Source organism: Palaemon carinicauda, chromosome 18, assembly GCF_036898095.1.
Source record: "Palaemon carinicauda isolate YSFRI2023 chromosome 18, ASM3689809v2, whole genome shotgun sequence".
NCBI classification, from domain to species: domain Eukaryota; kingdom Metazoa; phylum Arthropoda; class Malacostraca; order Decapoda; family Palaemonidae; genus Palaemon; species Palaemon carinicauda.
In genome coordinates, this window is record NC_090742.1 from 1,527,061 (window position 1) to 1,546,717 (window position 19,657).

The 19,657-nt window shown below is 34.1% G+C and overlaps 1 protein-coding gene across 8 annotated transcripts in view; it reads left to right on the forward strand.

Annotated features, from left to right (window-relative positions):
• The first annotated feature begins 322 nt into the window (after nt 1-322).
• Nucleotides 323-19,657, forward strand: part of LOC137657585 (uncharacterized) — a 31,920-nt gene continuing 12,585 nt past the window's right edge. Inside the window, exons 1-6 of one of the 8 annotated variants that reach the window (XR_011047145.1) lie at nt 404-489; nt 3,499-3,561; nt 4,089-4,258; nt 4,633-4,799; nt 5,439-5,665; nt 5,981-6,340. Coding sequence is in view for 3 of the 8 variants with exons in the window: in XM_068391931.1 (XP_068248032.1) it covers nt 468-489; nt 3,499-3,561; nt 4,089-4,258; nt 5,439-5,665; nt 5,981-6,026 (528 nt within the window). In the remaining 5 variants the exon portion in view is untranslated. Of the gene's footprint in view, nt 342-403; nt 490-3,498; nt 3,562-3,772; nt 3,802-4,088; nt 4,259-4,632; nt 4,800-5,438; nt 5,666-5,980; nt 6,341-19,657 lie in introns of those variants that run through there. The other 7 variants (XM_068391932.1, XR_011047149.1, XM_068391934.1 and 4 more) reach the window with 7 other exon arrangements.

Genomic DNA, 19,657 nt, shown 5'->3' on the forward strand with positions numbered 1-19,657 from the left:
CATGTATAGCAGATATATATGAAACTTGGAGTAATTTTGAAATTGTACACCCGGACATTATATTCTCCTTACGGAATCATTAATGGCATTTGAACTGTCTGTTAAGTGGTAATTAAGCTGAATGCCATTTAGGCAATTATAGGGGAAGAAAGGCAAGCTCCGTTGCCGTCTTCGGAGGTAAGACTGTTCTACACATCAGTTAGAAGTACTGCAGTATGAAGGAAGGATCGAATATTCAGTGAATTGTGATGTAACTTTTTCTTGTGAGTGATGTGTTATACATTCTGTTATACGTGAAAACTCTGGACCTGCTGGACCTACAAGATTTATTTGTATACATGGTTAAGTATTCTGTGTACAAGTCAGTTACACTATGTCTATTTTTATAGTTTATCCTTCCTTCAGGTTGAGGTTTGGCTGTATGTAGGTTGAGAGCCGTGTCTTGGATAGTGAAGGTTGATCCTGCTATGCACGGAGTATCTGTGACATGTAAAACCCTCAAGATTTGTGTGTAATATACATTGTAAAGTATTCTGTGCTAAAGACGTAATCCACGTTTATCTTCACAGTTTATCCTTCCTTCAGGATAATGTTACGCCATATATTGGGTGATATGGGAGTCTTGGATAGGGAAGGTTTGATTAAGTCAATTTAGATTGAAGTTGGAGCTTTATATCGGGCTTCGTGGAATACGATCCGTGAGTGATAAGGCATCTTAAGATATTCGATGGGTTATGATATACCGGTATTACTTTCTTACATTTGTTTATGGGATGGGAGACCTTCGAATGTAGCACCGACAGTTGTAGGGTGACGGATCACGCCTCGAGAAAGAGTAGAACCTTTGTCACGTGCTCTGGGTTTAATTATAGGTAATGCTGTGTATTCTAATTTTCTTAACTAGGTTTTACTTGTTTTAGGAACGTAGGCCATTTTCAGTCTCAAGGTTACACGAGGTTACTCTTAGCCGCCTAATGTCTATTACTATTTATATAATTTGGAACTTCATTCGTTTTTTATGTTCAGATTTCACGAGTTTTAATTTCGGTTTTCATAAATTTTAATTACTTTATATTCTTTGGAAGGTATTTTTCAGTATTCGAAGCATGGATTGAATTATATCAACGTATAAATTTAGTTTAGCAACTTTTCTTTTCTTTTTTTATGCTATTACTATTTTGGTACGTAAGTTTGATTTTCGTTTTTTGAAAATTATTCTTTTATACTTGGTAGATTATTTCTAACTGGCACAGTGATAACGATCGCATGTCAATTAGTATTTTTGTTAAAGTAGAGATTAATGTGTTATCTTTAGGTTAAAACTTTTGTCCACATCTGTTTTGAGTAATATTTCTGCGACTTTAAATTTCATTTTTTCTAAATTGCTTTTTTTTTGGGGGGGGGGGGGAATTTGAGTAGGTCATAAGGGATTTCCTTTTAAAATTGAAGCCTCGTGTTTGGAGTGACTTCCGCGTGTAAGTTAGCGTTTTTAAAAAGTTATTCTAACGATCTAATAGTAATTTGAAGTTTTAAAAGTTTTCTACCATCTGAATTTGGAGATATTGTTTCTTAGAGATTACTTGAAATTTAGTTTATTTGTCTGTATAAAGCTTATTATCTCGACCAGTTAAAATATAAGGATTTTTCTTGTATAAGAATTATTTTTTTTAACTCGCGGAGAGTTTAAAGTTGAGAGTAACTTCTGCAAGTTTTTAAAATATAGTTTGCAAGTTTTAAAAATATCTTATCTAAATTTTAAGACTCCTATTATTTACGTGGCCTTAAAGTATTTTAAAATATAGTTTATCGAAAGTGGGCTTAAAGTATTTTAAAATTGTTTATCGAAAGTTTTAAGACTATTTTTTACGTGGGTTTAAAATATTTAGCAATGTTTTGTTTAGGTTATTCATTGGCAATATGGTACATTTAAGAGTACTTTGTATTGATGCAAAGGGGTAAATGCTTTTAAATTGCTTGGTCCAGCGTATGGTTAGGATGTGTCCCATTTAGACAAGGAAATTGTCACTTTCCTTAAACTCTCCCACTAAACACCCTTATAGACTACGGTGGAATAGTATGCGTCTAATTGAAGGTTAATCCTTCTTTTGAGTTTACATGACTTTTAATACTTTATGTATTTTGCTTACTTTAAAGGCCTCTTTTCTGTTCCCATGCTGCAGGGGAAAATTTTTCAGTTATTACCTTACGTATTTAACTTTCTTCAAGGGCTGCTTTCCTGTTCCCATGCTGTAGGGGAACCCTACTTTTACACTAGTAATAAGTTACGTACTTTACTTGCTTAAGGGCTGTTCATTCTGTTCCCATACTGCAGGGGAGCGCTCTACTCTTAACAGGGTCCAAGGTAGTTATATCGTATGCATTCAAAGGCGTTCAGCATTTCACACTGCACATTATCGAAGCACTTGCGAAACTGCACTTTAACTCTGACTTGTCAAGGAATCCTTTTTTTCTTTTTACATTTTTTTTTTTTTTTTTTTTTTTTTTGCGTTCTTAATGTATATGGCTATGATTGGCTAATACTCATGATTTCAGTTGGAAATGTCGGTAATTAAAAACTAGTTATTGGGATAATGTGACCTGTCCATTTGCACCAAAATACTTTATAAATGCCATTTATTGAATATTCTACAGTTTTTGTTTATCGTACAGGTATTTTTTCTTAAATTATCACTGCTACAGATAAATAATTCTCCAAAAATTGGAAGCTGTACATAAGTTTATATGCCAAAGAAAATTGGTTAGATTCTTCCTGTGCTGTTATTTATTATTGCTCTTAATATAAACTTAAATATTAATATCCTACTTGGTTCTGTTGAAAGATTGATGGCAGCTGGTGCAAACTTCACAGGTGCAACTGGTCTGGAAGTTCTATGATTTATCTTTAGTGTTTAATATTTAAATTAGGGGAGTATGTTATTTTCAGAAAATTGATATTGCACAATAAGAGCTCTTCGATTTTATTTCTTAAAGTAGTGTAGTTATTATAGTTTCAGAAAGATTTAGATGCACAATAAGAGCCCTTCAACTTTTATTTCTTTAACTTCATTAACTTTCAGCATATGCCCAGATGTGTGGCAGTGTAGTTTAGCCCCCTAGTATGACGGTTTTACTAGAAAAGAGTAAAAGTTAAATCCTTTTTCAAGGATGGGATGGCAGAGCAGAGGCTGTATAGCAATACGAAAGGACCTAATTAGAGTAGGATTAAAGTTGACAAGTGTGATTTCTCATATGTACTTAGTGCCCACAGAGGAGTGTTCATGTAATAAAGCTATACTTAGCCTATAGTCCTTAAAATCTGACCATTGCAGGGAATAGCAGCATGACTTTGTGTAAAACAAATGCAAAGAGAAATTGGCGGTAGCTGGTAACGAGTTCATTGTCTAAACATCCACATGTTAAGTATAATAGTCTGAAACGATTTCTTTGTTAATTAGTGTTTAAATAATTCTTAGAATTCAGCATTTTTTTTTCTCATAGCTGTGGGTATAATGGGAGCAGTCGCAGTAAAGATGGATCCAACCACAGCACCTATACAAATTAGTAAGTATTAATGATCTGTCCTTTGTGTTCTGACCACTTTGTTAAACTGGTCATTGTGATTTTATTTATTCTTAATGTGTTGATAAAAGGTGCCAAAAATATGCAATGTAAGACGCAATGAATTGGTGGAAAGAGAGAGGGTACTTTTAATATTTTTTTCTTAATAGAAGAGTCTTATAAATGAGCTATTTACTGTTTTTCATAATTACAGGGATCAAACCTAGTGGGGGAGAAGAGGGCGTTAGTATTGCTATTTTTTTCTACCTTATTTTACTAAGGTTGTGCAACTCAGGCGATGAGTAACTCGACTGGTCTTCTGTTTGTCGTAGTTAGTAATGGTTTCTTTGGTGGTGGCACTCCTGGTTGGTCTGCAAACTGTAAAACTTGCTCTTGAAATTAAACCTAGTAACACTACACTGTATAGTAGGACATGGGATAGTCTAAAATGTCAGTTTGACTGTAAACTTTGGTTTAGTTGCTGGACGCTGGTCTTGAATTCTGCTGCTGATTTTCTTTTCTCTCTCTAGAATCTCTACACGCCTTAGAACGATGTAGCCATCCCAGCAGTATGTGTAGTCCTTGCATCTCGAAGCAGTGCTCTGAACATCATTTGGTCTTGCCAGTCTGTCTTTATCTTGACTGTAACTACATACTGCAACTGCACGGTTCTCTCCAGTTGCGCAGTCTCCTATATAAGGTAACAATAAGTCATTCAGACAATTGTTCATTATACCTTCAGTAATGTCTGATATACTCATAATGCATAGTTGTGAAATTAGTTTACCTAAATTTCCTTCCATTTAGAGACGACCAAGGCTGAAATTCACAAATGTGACAACATTGACATCTAAATATTGGGTTGGAGAGCGGTCATAAGGATCGAGTTAAAGGTTAAAAGTTTAAATCTTAAGAAAAGTACTTCGTATTTTCTTTTAGTAATCTGAATGTGTTTTATCGGCAGGGAACCTTAAATAAATTTTTCAAGTTTTCATACTTGAATAGGCCAGAAATTTACTGATATCACTATCTAAATTTAGCAGTTACTAATTGAAATTACTTTAAATGTTGTAGCGATGGCTCTGGTTTGGATAAGACTTCGACTGCTCCAATTCAGCACTAGAAGTCTCTCTGAACTTTTTCGAACCTTACCTGATAATTGAGGCTAGTACTGAGATAACTTCAACCTTGAATGCAATTGAAAATACTTTTGTTTCCAATGGTTCCTTTATGCTTTCCAAGTAAGTTTAAATAACTTAACATTTCCATGATTGAATTCATGGGTGTACTATGAAATTTGAATATAAAGTTTAAAACTAATTCAGGAATTTGGAACCACATAAATAAGGTTTGATTAATATTCTAAAGTTTTATCAGTTATTCTTTAGTTTAATCTGATCCCTTTTTAAGATTTTAACTTAAGGGAAAAACGGATCATTGTAATGAAAGTACATTGTTACTAAAGGTATGACTAGGGATTTTGTTGGATTTTAACCCTAATGCTGTTCCTATAAGATAAAGTGTCATTAAATTCAATTTTTTAGTAAACTTAGATTAGTTAGAATTTGTGGGAGGACTTTGTTAGAAATTAACCTAATATTTAGTGTGAAAGTTTATAATTTTTGGTAGCCATGTGAACTAATGTGTCTTAAAATAGTGTTCTAAAAAGTTGCAGTGGCTTTTGAATTTAGCTTCAAAGTTTATGGTGTTTTATATACAGATTCTGTATTTTGAAATTAAGTTTTATTTGGGAACTTTATCACTTTTTCAAACAAGATGGTAATGGTGATGTGGAATTTAGATGTATGATAAAAATTCTCGAATGGTTATAAATTGTAGATAATAAATGTTTCGTAGTAAAAGAAAATATTTATTTACAGCTGGGCCCCAGTAACCCCATTACTGTTGGTCATGGAGAATGTCTTGGAGATGTGGCCAAGAACTTGTGGACAGGGGTAAAGTCTATAGAAAAGGTATATAGATCCTGGATAGGAGTGGAAGTTCGTGGAATTGTTGACGGCAGTCCCAAAGCCTTGAAGCAACCTTTGGAGGTAACTAGTGTTCGGGACACACTAGGTCTCCGGAAGCTGGCAGATTTTAGACTAAGGTATACTGAGCTTTTCTATGTAATTGTATACTTATTTTGGCATATATACTAAGATTTGTATGTAGTGGACTTCCAATTTGGTACACTTTATTTGGCCTAATAAGAAAAGCAATTTTTTTCTAAAGTTAAAAAGAGTTGTTCTATTTAGTAAATTTAATAAAGTAAACTTCCAATTTTGTTCTATTTAGCAAAGTCTATCTATCGAATTTCCAATTTAGTGATCTTCCAAGAATTTATTTGGCACGAAATAGCAATTGTTGGATTATTTTCGAAATATAAAAAAAACTAAGCTCTTATTTCTCCTTTCTTTTCCAGATTCATAAGAAGACTTCATGCGAGCAGGTTCCTAACGATATATTAAATTCACGCCCATTTGTCAGGCCTTGAGTTATTTTTGGAAACTGAAGGAGCAGCCATTTTTGGGCTTAAAGGCGTACTGACGTCACTATGTATTTGCTTTGATAAAAAGTCCTTGCCTATCTTCCAAATTCAAGTCCATAAGGTTTACATTGCAGTCATCATACACGTTCATATATCAGAGGTGAAATTGGAATTCTATGAAGATTTATTTTCTAAGGTCTTGAAGATAGTTATGTTTGGAAAGGGAGTTGATTATAGAAAGGCACTGAGCAACCACTGTAGGCATAGACTTTTACATTAAAATTATCAAAGGTGGTTTTTTTCTTATATTTTTTTCAGAAACTTTATACACTTTCATATATGACGAGAGAATTGGGATTGTTTATGAAATTAGATTTTATAAATATTTTCTATGTATTGTAATGTGACTTAACATCTTTATCAATCTACTCTTGTGGTATATGCAACTTGCAAACAAAGGTTGATAACTCTATTCCCAACGGTTCTTTATTGAATTTTCGATCTTGGAAATATTAATACATATCCAAGGAATAACATTGAATAATAGAACACACTATATTACAATGATTAACAAAGGGTGGTGATTAAATTATAAAATACTAATTGGCTTATGACAATGATCAAAATAGTTTTTGTAAACTCTTGGATTTGTCTGAGCTGATAATTTTATAAAAAAAAAAAAAAAAAAAATTGCATTTTGGAATGTTTTCCCTTCTCCCTTCTTTTTTGGTCTACTGCACTACTGGGATTGTGGTCTTTGGACGTCTGAATTATTAGTGGAAACAGGGCACAGGAAAACTGCTTTATTCGAATAGACTAGTCCACTTAACCTCTGATACAGGTAGACCCCATGGAAATACCAGACAGCTTCGCTGAAAACGTCAATATAATGGAAAGGACTAAGAGCCGTTTCTTACCAGAAGATTCTATTTATGAAGTCGTAAATACTTGGAGCATAAGGTCAAAAACAATGTGTATTAGTGTTTATTATTACTGATGTGCCCAAGCCTTTTAGCCGTCTTGTGAAATATTTGTTACGTAGAATTTGAATTGCAGTCTTAGTTTGAAAAGTAAAATTAACTTTCTAAGAAAGAGGGCATATTGTTAAATATGAAGAACAGTTTTTGTATAGACTAGTTGAAGAGAGTACAGTATTACTCCATCGCACAAGCGAATGACTAAGATTAACCTTTGAGAAACTCGGTTCTAAATGGAATAAAATAGTTTTAGAAGTCGATAAAATTCCGCACTGTGTTGTTATTGAAAGACTACAGTAGTAAAGTTTTCTTTTATCATAACCAGACTGTGTCGACTGCCATATATAACTACACAGTGGCGTGAATAAAAATTTGATAACATTTGCCCATTGATGATGAAACATATATCTTTAGGGCAGATCTTGGTTAGATGTTGAGGTTATAGGAAGATTATATTTAAGGAAGGCCTTAAGAAACAAAGTGCATGGAGGGAATGAAATTAAAGTGCCTTTATAATTAACTATTGGAAGCAATTACTATTAAGGAAGCAATAACTTTGTCATCTTTTAAATGGCATGATAAAAAAAAATTAAAGTGGCCAAGAACTAATATAATTCTAAACTAAGGTCAAGTTTAACTTTTACGGGAGTTAAGTCATCTTCTAAATGGCATAGTGGAAAATTAAACAAAAGTTAATGAGTAAAAAGACAAAGCACTTTCTAATAGAATTATAAACTGAATAAGTATTACGAACTTTTGCAGTTATAACTTAAAATTTTGGTACTGTACCAGAGATGCAAGTAAGACGAACAAGATTTAATATAACTATTGATAGATTAGTAAAGATAATGAAAGGAACAAAGAGAAGACTCTGATATTGGTCTGGTGTCTATATCTGAAGTAATTGGAGCCAAGAACTATCTAATCTTGACCGCATAGTTTAAGCTTCCTAAAGCTTTGATAGTGGCTTTTAATTACAACGGTTCTAAAAAGTGCTCTTGATTATCTGTACGAGAGTTCATGCATCCGTATTTCGAATAATCTATCATGGCAGAAGTGCTATATGTAATTCTTATACTAGTTAGTTATAGAATTGAAGCATTGATGCCTACAGGCCATTACATTTTACAGAGACAGCTGTATGCTCTGCTAAGAATGACCTGCCGGAAATAGTGGATGCGGACGAATGTGCTTTTGATTTTATTGTTAGCACTGTTTTTGACACGGTTGTGCATGAACTATGTTTTACGGTACATTCGTATTGAAAACTAATCTTGAGTATCTTAAGATTTATTTGGTCGAAACTGTCAAGCAGAGTTGTACCGCAGGTAAGTGTAATAGGCCCAACCTTCTTTTACATCTGTACTATATAGGTCTATCAAGTACTAAAGAGTCATGTAGTGAAATTCAAACTATTTGCAGATGATACACGATTTTACTACTCTCAGAATGACATGATGATACAGCCGTGAATATAAACTACGTTCTCAGCCTTAGAGAAAGGATGACAATTATTCAAAACTAAATGAAAATATTTTTTTTATGGTGGCAGGAAAAAACAAAGAAACTAGGGTGACATCCAAATAAAACTTAAGTTCTGTACCGATGTCTAAGAGTTCGTCACCTACGTGTGTCAGCGCACCGTAATGTGTATCAGATCTCATATAAGTAATTTATATCGTCTCGGAAACATTACATCTATAAAGAAATATCTGGATGAATATGGTTACGAAATTCGGTGATAACTTATCACCAGAAATGTTTACTTCAATACAACTTGTACAAAAGCTAAGATAAATACAAAACCAATTATCAGAGGAAAAGGATTGGGAAGGGTGTCCCCCCCCCCGGGAAACAATAACCCCTGTACAGATTGTACTATAGTTGCTTATTAAAACTAGAATTAAGTTTTACGAGCTGTGCAACAACTCCGAATAGTTGCCAAATCTCAATGTCAGTACTCTGGCTGTCAGGAATGATTGCCTATATAACAGATCTGATGTATATAGATTTTTACGTAAAATTACTGTTTGTTTTAAATGATTTCAGGTTATTGGTGTCGATCCAATCCTCTCGAATGTGAGCTTGGAATTATTCAGCTCTAGGAATGTCAGTCCACAGTAACGCTCTCGCTTGTTGCCAGAAAAATTTAAATTCTAAAATTATTCCAAGAAAGAATTGCAGTTTTTATATCTCTACTCAAACAGTGCAGTTAATATCTTTCTGTTAAGGATCAGATAAGTAGACAAAGATAACTAAACATTGAATTTCTTATTTAACCTTTTAGGCATTACTAAATGGTCCTCATTGTAACTGTCCTTGGTCTTATCTTCCACTATTCATCCAATCTCTTGTAACTTTTACTGCAGATTTTCCCCCAATTGAAATTTGGTGCCAAAAGGCTTCTCCTGTCCCAGGTCCCGTGTTATATGATCCAAATTTCATAAACACGTAAAGGTTCGATGCATATAATAATTTTCTTTTACTTATAATTAGTTTTATTTCGTCTTTTCTAACCTAGCATTCCATGTTCTTTAACTTTTCTGTCTCTATTTTACGCCACTTACAGAAGAATCCTTGCAGTTTAGAAATGAGATATCTCTCTCTCTCTCTCTCTCTCTCTCTCTCTCTCTCTCTCTCTCTCTCTCTCTCTCTCTCTCTCTCTCTCTCTCTCTCTCTCTCTCTGTGCAAAACGTGAAAGTTTATAAAATGAGTTAGAAATAAGTTCAAATTATGTAAGGAACATAGTTTGTAGTAAAAAGTACTTAGCAAAGTCTACCATCAAAACTAATTTTACGTTTTCTGTTAAGTGGTTTTAATCGGTATTCATCCGTTTTCTTTTGTATCTAATCTAAATTCAGACTTAAATACTGGCATAAACCCTTCAAAGAGCCATACATAATTAAAAACTGTAGTAATAACAATAAATAATTATGAAAATGCAAATAATGATGATAATGGCAGCAATAATAATGATGATAATGAAATATTGATTATTAATGGGTCATTTTTTTTCGAATTATTTTTAATCAACCTGTTGAACTCCAAAGGGAGCGAGAGAATAAAAGTTATATATATATATATATATATATATATATATATATATATATATATATATATATATATATATATATATATATATATATATATATATATATATATATATATGTATATATATATGTATATGTATATGTATATGTATATATGGATCCTTTTTTATTTAGCCCGTCTATGAGACGACTGGTGAAATCTAACCGAGGCCCTTTGCGTCAATGTGTGTGTATACTTCAATATTTAGCCATGAATGTGTTTCATATCAAATTCACTCGTATCTTCGGTAACATACCCAAAGGGGACTTACAAGTTATAATAGCCAGGATTCCAAATCATGACTCGAAATTGAGACAAGAATATTCAGTTGAATTGTCTGGCTCTCAAAAGATATATAATCCGATTTCGATTCTCTGTTGCAGATTCCTGACAACGGATTATTAATTACGCAACAGCTGATTGTGAAATGCATTTGTCTGTGAGAGAGGTATCCTATTGTTATGTGAATGTATGTTTCTATGCATGACTTCGTATGTATAATCGAGTGAATTTGCACGTATGTTACGATATTATTATTAGTAGTAGAAGTATTTTATTATTATTAGTATTATTATTATTAGTATTATTATTATTATTATTATTATTATTATTATTATTACTAGTTAAGCTACAACCCTAGTTGGAAAAGCAGGATGCTATAAGCCCGAGACCTCTAACATGGAAAAATAGCCCAGTGAGGAAAGAAATAGAGCACTAAATTACAAGAGAAGTAATGACCAATTAATACAAAATATTTAAGAACAGTAACAACGTTAAAATAGATCTTTCACATCTTTAAGTATTGATAAGTATGTATCAATAGTTATGCAAGTATTTAAATGTGACTATTTTATATTTAATTTTCTCTATTCCTCTAACTATTTAAATGACTGCAGATTCTTCTTACAACATTTTACTCAGAATTGTCACCTTAGATATTTCATCTTTATTCTGCCTTATTTTAATCTTAGTATTTTCGTCGTATTTTGTCTATTTCATGGATAAAATATTTTATCCAATTAAGATTTCCTTGTCGAATATGGCCGTTTGATGGCAAGGTGGTGGCCCAGATCATTATTTAATATTTATTTATTATTATTATTATTATTATTGTTGTTGTTGTTGTTGTTGTTGTTACCATTATCAACTTCGCCAACGAAGTTGAAAGGTTATATTTTAACCCCCCCCCCCCCTGTGTGTGTGTGTGTGTGTGTGTGTGTGTGTGTGTGTTTGTGAACAACTTCCCTACCACAATTTTGATCGTAGAGTAGTGAAACTTCCAGGGATTAGCTGTCATGGGAAAAGCTGGAAATTATTACATTTTGGAAGGTCAAAGGTCAAGGTCACGGTCGAGCTAAAGGTTAATAAATAAGCTGCCATGGCGGAGGTCTGCGCTCTACTGAGTGCCCCTCTAGTTATTATTATTATTATTATTATTGCTGTTGTTGTTGTTGTAGTTGTTACCGGTTTGAATAATGTTTGGCTACCGAATACCACATTATTCACATATATGATAATAAATCTAAAATATTCCAAGTTTTTTTTATATTACTAAAATACATTAATTAGATATCATTCTTTAGCCTTGGTGTCCCAACAACACATAAATAACTCCAAAATTTTATGCGATTTTAAATTGGGTTACAGCCAGTGACTGTATGCAAGAGACAGTCTTGGAAGAACCACTAATCGCTTGTTTATGAAAATTTTATTTCGATTTTTCTGTTTTTAATTTTCACGTACATTTAAATTTTGCTTTCTACACTTTATAATTGATTAATTTTCCCATTTGGTATATTCATTTAAATATATAAAAAATATTAAATTGTGTTGAATACTTTGTTTAAAGTGTCAATGTTCTCTTGAAAAAAAAAAAAAAAAAAACTTTAGACAAAAATTTGCTGTGAAATTTTTAAAATACTTTGTTGAAAACGTCAATGTCTTTTGAGAAAATAAGCTTTAGACAAAAATTTACTGGAAAAATCTTCAACCAATAGGAGGAGGTCTTCCATGCTCATAAGTAAAAGAGAAAAGTTTCAGCCAATAGGAGATAGGAATCCAAAAAGTTTCCGGTGGAGGTCTCTGATTGGCTTAGAAAAAATTCTCGGTTTTCAGAGCATTTCCCCAGGAACCTTGAAGGAGAGAAGGTCAGTCAAATATTCGTGTGAAATCTAATTTCAAAATAGGATTATAAATGTTATTTTCATCGATGGCGATTATCAAGTGTCTTAGTGAAGTGTATTTATTTTGTATATCGTTTAGAAAATACATTTTTCTATTTAAATGTCATCATATTCGTGCTGAATTTGTTTTCAAAATAGGACTATGTTTTCATAAATGGCGGTTATAAAGTGTCTTAGTGAAGTGCATCATTTTTGTATGTGTTTAAATAAGACATTTTTATTAACTTAAATGTCACTTTATCAGTATAGTGAAGGTGAAAACATGGTAAGATATCTCGAAATTTATAAGGTAGGAACATTTGTTATACCTCGTTTTGATTGTTAAGGTAGGTATGGTCATTGATACATGGTAGCCTATAACTGGTTTCGATACGATATGAAATATAGTAATGTAATTCAGTTGTATTAGATATATTTAAAGAGCTTAGAGACCCCTGGGTAGGACGTTGGATGTAATTAAAGTACATTATTTACCTGATATTGTACTGTGGTAAGGGAGTAGCCATATTGTTTTTCAATAAGTAAACTGATTAATTACTGTTCTAAGTAAATTATTAATCACATGTAATTGATTCATGTATTACTGATGTATTTAAATTTTAATTACCGGTGTATTTAGCTCTCAAATCCCGATGTAGGTAAATATATTTTGATTTAACCAAACAGGAATTTGCTCTAAGAAATGTACGAGAGCTGGTCGGTTTGGCTATGTCTTTGTATAGCTAATTTGTGCTGGGAATAATAATAGCTTCCGTATCTAACGAATGAAATATGATCATCTGTGCCATTGTATAAGTTCATTGTTGCGTTTGCCATATTCGAATTGCGAAGGGAATGTATCCACCCCTGCCTGTTAATTCTTTGTTTATGCCCAACTTTACACAAAAACTACAGTACTGAATTTGATCAAACTTGGTAGTCTTGCTGGGTATGACCCAAAGATAAATCTATAACAATCTGGATTGAGTACATTAAAGTACAAGTACGCAGCATTACTTTGAATATAATAGCAATGTTAAGTATATGGTAAATATTTTATTTTTTGTTTGTGAGCAACATTACGCAAAATCTATCGAACCAAATTCAACAAAATTTGGTGGACACGTGGGGTATGACCCAAGGACAAATCCATTAGATTTTGAAGAAGAAACATTGAAAGACAAGTACGCAGTGGAGTTAAGAACAAAATAAGACTTCTTGGGCGTGGCGAAGGCATACTCAACTGATTGCCCCTTCAGTGGGTTATTCCATAGTGATCCGTGGGGTGTCTTCCTTAATCCTTTCGGGGTATGAGTCTTAGTGGTCCTTGAGGGGGGTGCCTTTATAAGTGACCCTTGGGTAAGGAAGATATTCTAATTGTAATAAATTCCTGTTGATAATGATTATCAAAATTTGTAAATCCCGTATATGTGGCTTTTAGTGTTCCTCATATGGTGCACTGTATGCAGTACTTAAGGGTCTTTGCTGTACTGACTTTTTAGCCACTTGCTATACCTCCGTTCCCAATTCTTTTCTTCTATTCCTGTTTTCTAACATTTTTCTTTTACTTCATGGCGCAACTGCAGAGTTCTTTAAAGTTGCATCTGGTCACTGAGTGGACTCCTAGGTCCCTGTGCAAGGGCATAGGACCCAAATTGATAGGTAGATAACTTGGTTATTGGAGAATGGACTTGTATTCAAACGAAACTGCTTTAAATGTAATACAGAAAACGCTCTCTCCCAACGTTAGCTCTGTTCCATTTTCCAATTGAACAGTTTCAGTAAACGATAATTTAACAATAATTGTACGAAATTTGAACCACCTAACCAACACCTATGTTAAGAAATATGAAGCATATATTAACACATTTGGTTGTCGTAATCCCAAGAGACAAGGAAGTGTGTCATCCTGATGACCATATTGGTCAATCATATGATCAATTCATTTCATCTTCAGAGGCAAACCTGTCGATGCTCTAGGATTGCGTCACTTCAATATATCTGATATCACAATCCAGAGAAATGTCAATCAATCACGGCAGTCCAGCATTTGCTGCTTGACAGTCCGTACCTTGATTATCAAAAGCGAATACATTTCACGAACAATTGGTAGGATTTCTAGCAGATGGTCCCGATTTCTCAGTTATTGCTATGTCAAATTATTACCAAACGTAAAAACGGAAAAAAAAGATATTTATATATTCTTTGTTTTTTTTTCTATCATTTCCAGGGTCAGTCCGAAAAGAACTTTGCTAGGCTCGGTAGTCAGGTTACCGTTAACCTAAAATTTGTAACTCTCTCTCTCTCTCTCTCTCTCTCTCTCTCTCTCTCTCTCTCTCTCTCTCTCTCTCTCTCTCTCTGGCATGAGACGTTTATATATATTTCCATTATTTCTGTATAATAGAATGAGAAAAGGTAGTAGGCATCAATATCAGGCTACACTAAAACTTCACAATAAGGTCTTTTACTGTTGTGAGATTATATACTGTTTTTGTTTAATAACCCTTCTTAATGCATAAAAATTCATAACTTTAAAAATGACAATACTATCACACCTTGTTTCCTTGCATTGAAATAATCTTCATTCTAATCTATATCTGCAGTCAGTTATCTGGTCCAACTCTCACGAATCCTTTCTTCCTCTCCATTGGTCGCTGCAACCTCACCCTCCTTGTGAGCTAAATATGGGGGGGTTTGGGGGGGGGGAGCCTATAGATCTATTTGCTGATTCATCAGCAGCCATTGCCTGGCCCTCATTGTTCCTAGCTTGAGTGGAGAGTTGGCTTGGGCGCTGATCATATGTATGGATGATCAGTCTCTTGGGTATTGTCCTGCTTGATAGGGCAATGTCACTGTCCCTTGCCTCAGCCATTCATGAGAGGCCTTTAAATCGTCGTCCTGTGTCTGACCAAATTCTTCGGTTTCAAGCAGGACCCGAAGATGCCTTGGCCATTTACTATATTCTCTATTAAGCAAAAATATTTGCAGAATCAATTGCCTTGTACATTTAAATTGCCAAACCTATCATAACACTCAGAAAATAAGGAAGTTTTCGACTTTTTTCCTGAAAGACTTAAAACATCAATGACCCTTATGTCAAGTGTAATGTCCATAAGAAAACTGTCTATGATAATCATTTCCGTACTATATTTTAATTATGTATTCTCGAATTTCCAGAGGGTATCCTTAGCCAGAAGATGAGTTTTTGTTCATCACAGAACGCATATGTCCTGTTACAAGACTATTCAAAACTGGAGCTCTACCACTTTCCACCTAACGACATGATTCAGCAGTATTTTGATAAACAACTACAGAATTGCAAGAGCCCGTGCTTGGCCACACGGGCCAGGCAATCTACTACTACAACAACAACAACAACAACAACAACAACAACAACAACAACAACAACAACAACAACAAAAGCAGCATCAGCAGCAGGATTACATAGAAAGTTGATTTTTATGTACAGTAGGTAAGAGAGTATATACATTTCAAAGCAATGGACTCCAGACATTGACCCTGGACCGTCTTGGAACAATAGCTTACACTCAGTCAGTAATGGTGGTCCCAAGGGAGGCACGAAGTCAATTTTAAATAGATTTAAGTCGATATTTAATCGATAAATCTTTATACTTTGTAAATCTAAATATCCTTCTGTGTCGCCTGGTAGTGACGTCTGCATGTGGAAACCTGGCGGTGGAACATATTAAAGGATTTCGACTCCTTTAATGTAACACAAGCATGTGGCACCAATATTGACTAATGAGATTACTTTCAACCAACTAGACTATCTCAAATGACTATTTACCCCTCCCCCCAAAAATGGACTAGTGACGTGAACTTTAGGTATTTTATACTCTTTACAAAAACGTTTTTAGTTATGGTATATAACCAATTATAAGTCTGCACAAACTTTTTCAATTACGGTATGCAAGCTAAACTAGCTATAAGTTGTTATAGAAATTGCGTGCGAATCCCCACTAGCCTTCTCTTGTGCGGATTTCATAGCTATTTGGTGCTTAAGTTGTTTTTGGAAGATGTAAATATAGAATAAGGCAAAGGAGAAATCAGGGTCTCATTTTCCATACCCAATACCAGTAATGAAAACTGACTAACTCTCTCTCTCTCTCTCTCTCTCTCTCTCTCTCTCTCTCTCTCTCTCTCTCTCTCTCTCTCTCTGCCTAATACGGTAAACTGTAAGCATTACATTGAGGGATTTTGCGGGATTGCATTGACGCATAGCTTTCCTTACTTGTTTTTTATCCTTTTACTACACCTCCATCTTGCAGTCCAGCTTCTTCCTTCTACATTCATATTTCAAAGGTCATATTATTCAATGTAGGCTCCCAACCCTCCTTGCGGTCTGCTCAGAGTTTAAAAGCTTAGCTTTGCTTCGAATTTTGTTAGTGTACCTTTCGGCACGGGGGCCTTTATTAATTATGGACACTCATATTCTAAAACTACAGTGTTATTCGTTTTAATTTCCGTTGCTATTTCTTTTTCTTTGGATTCAAAGGTGGGAAAGTATAATCTCATAATGCTTAATGACACATGAAGTGGGGTTCTTATTCCAAGAAGTGAGGTTGATTTTCTCAAGAAGTTAAGGTTTATTTTTCCAAGAAGTTGGGTTTTTTTAAGAAGTTGGGTGTGTTTTTTTTCAAGTGGGGTTTTTTTATTCAAGTATTTTTTTTTTCCCTAGAAGTTTGGTTCTTTAGATTTATTGAGGCACCAAATATCAAATGAGTATCACCTCTAGCTATTTAGACTTATTACACTCAACCCTTGGTCAAATTACAGCTGCTTATTCATGAACTCCTGGGCGTAGAAAAAGTCGATAAGTATGCACAAATTTTCATACGCAATAATGCAATAAACGCATTAATAGTCGATAAGTATACAAAACCTCCCATACGCAATAATTCAATAAATGCATTATTCAAATATAATTTTAATCAATTATGGAAAGCTAGAAGCCACTTCATCAGAATTACAACCATTAACAAATAAGTTAGAATTTAGAGTTGGGGCCATTTGTAGTTTAGAACAGCGGTTAAAATCATGTAAATTAGCAGAGGGTTTCAAAATGTGTGTGGACGGCCTGGGTTTGGTCGAAGGCCGTGTTTGGCCCCTAGAAATGACCACTTTGTGGACAGATGCTTCGCCCATTTGGAACGTAATTGGTGAAGGGTTTCGTATTGTAGGTGGTAAGAGCTCTTTTGTATTTATTGAGTTCAGACTTTCGGCATTCTTGATTTTGCTTGGGTTTATAACAGTGTCTAAGAGCTCCCGTCCGGAAATAAGGTCCGGGCAATCTGTGTATGTGAGGGGCTTGATTTTGTGCTGTATTTTGTTAACATGGCCTTTAGAGTCTCGGAATAAGTTTTATTTTCAATATAGTCATTATAAGAAAGAGGTTATTCTGAAATGAAACGTTGATATTTAAGGTTGGTGAAGTAAGTGAAGTTGCTTAAGGATTTATTTCTAAAGAAAAGAGTAAATTGGGTTCACTTTTCTGTATAGGAAAAGTTTAGAAAATTGTACTGAAATATATTTAACTCATTTTGGTGAATTGTAAGTTATATTTTGTCATTCCCTTTCATTGTAAAGTTGCAAATTTCAGAAACAGAGTCCCTTAATGCCATTTTGGTGTTTGTTGTAACCTATAAGTAACGTCCCTGCCTGGCAGTGTGCTGGACATGAGTTCGAGTGAGGAATTGACAATTAGAACGGTCTTGTTTTATAATTCTTCAAATAACTTGTGCATGTTTATGATAAACAAATAGTTAGGTTATTAGTTTTAAAATTTAACTCGCTGTTTAGCAGACCGCGATTTCAGGAGCTCGCCTAAAAGCTTTTCGTACTTAATAAATTACCGAATAAATAGTCTACAAAGTTTGAAATAGTAAGAATGACCTTAAGGATGGAAATTCCAACAGCTGTTGTTTCTGAGACTCCATTAAGTAGCTTTCAGCCACCACCAGTTGCACGAGGAAGTGAATAGGGTTAATTAGATGGATATTCTAATTAGTTTTCCTAGGATTTAGACGCTAGGAGAATGGAGAAAAGTCCTATTGAGAGAATAACAGACACTTTTCATTTTGGCAGCTGTTTCATTCCATGATCTCATGTCCACGTTATTAATTTTTAGTTCCATATTATTCCTGGTTCTCCTTAAAGCAAATATTCAGGTGTCGTTTCATCTCGTGTCCACGTCATCAATTCTTAGATCCCTATTATTCCTGGTTCTCCTTCAAGCAAATATTCAGGTGTCGTTTCATCTCGTGTCCACGTCATCAATTCTTAGATCCCTATTATTCCTGGTTCTCCTTCAAGCAAATATATAGGTGTCGTTTCATTCCATGATCTCGTGTCCACGTTATCAATTTTTAGTTTAATATTATTCCCGGTTCTCCTTCAAGTAAATATTTACGTGTCGTTTCATTGTATGATCTCATGTCCACGTTATCAATTTTTAGTTCCATATTATTCCCGGTTCTCCTTCAAGTAAATATTTACGTGTCGTTTCATTGTATGATCTCGTGTCCACGTTATCAATTTTTAGTTTAATATTATTCCCGGTTCTCCTTCAAGTAAATATTTACGTGTCGTTTCATTGTATGATCTCGTGTCCACGTTATCAATTTTTAGTTCCATATTATTCCCGGTTCTCCTTCAAGTAAATATTTACGTGTCGTTTCATTGTATGATCTCGTGTCCACGTTATCAATTTTTAGTTCCATATTATTCCCGGTTCTCCTTCAAGTAAATATTTACGTGTTGTTTCATTGTATGATCTCGTGTCCACGTTATCAATTTTTAGTTCCATATTATTCCTGGTTCTCCTTCAAGTAAATATTTACGTGTCGTTTCATTCCATGATCTCGTGTCCACGTTATTAATTTTTAGTTCCATATTATTCCTGGTTCTCCTTCAAGTAAATATTTACGTGTCGTTTCATTGTATGATCTCATGTCCACGTTATCAATTTTTAGTTCCATATTATTCCCGGTTCTCCTTCAAGTAAATATTTACGTGTCGTTTCATTGTATGATCTCATGTCCACGTTATCAATTTTTAGTTCCATATTATTCCTGGTTCTCCTTCAAGTAAATATTTACGTGTCGTTTCATTCCATGATCTCGTGTCCACGTTATTAATTTTTAGATTCCGATTATTCCTGGTTCTTCCTCAAGGAAATATTTGTAGAAATGTGCGAAAGTTCGAGACCTCAGTCTGTAAAAACTTTAATTGCATGTGCTTGTAAGCGTGTAAGCATTCTTACGCAGGGTGCATGGGACTTTACTTTTCTTTCTTTTAGGGGTTTATTTCTCGCCCTCCATCAGCCACTAAGGGTCTGTTCAAGCGGGCCTTTGTGTGTGAAA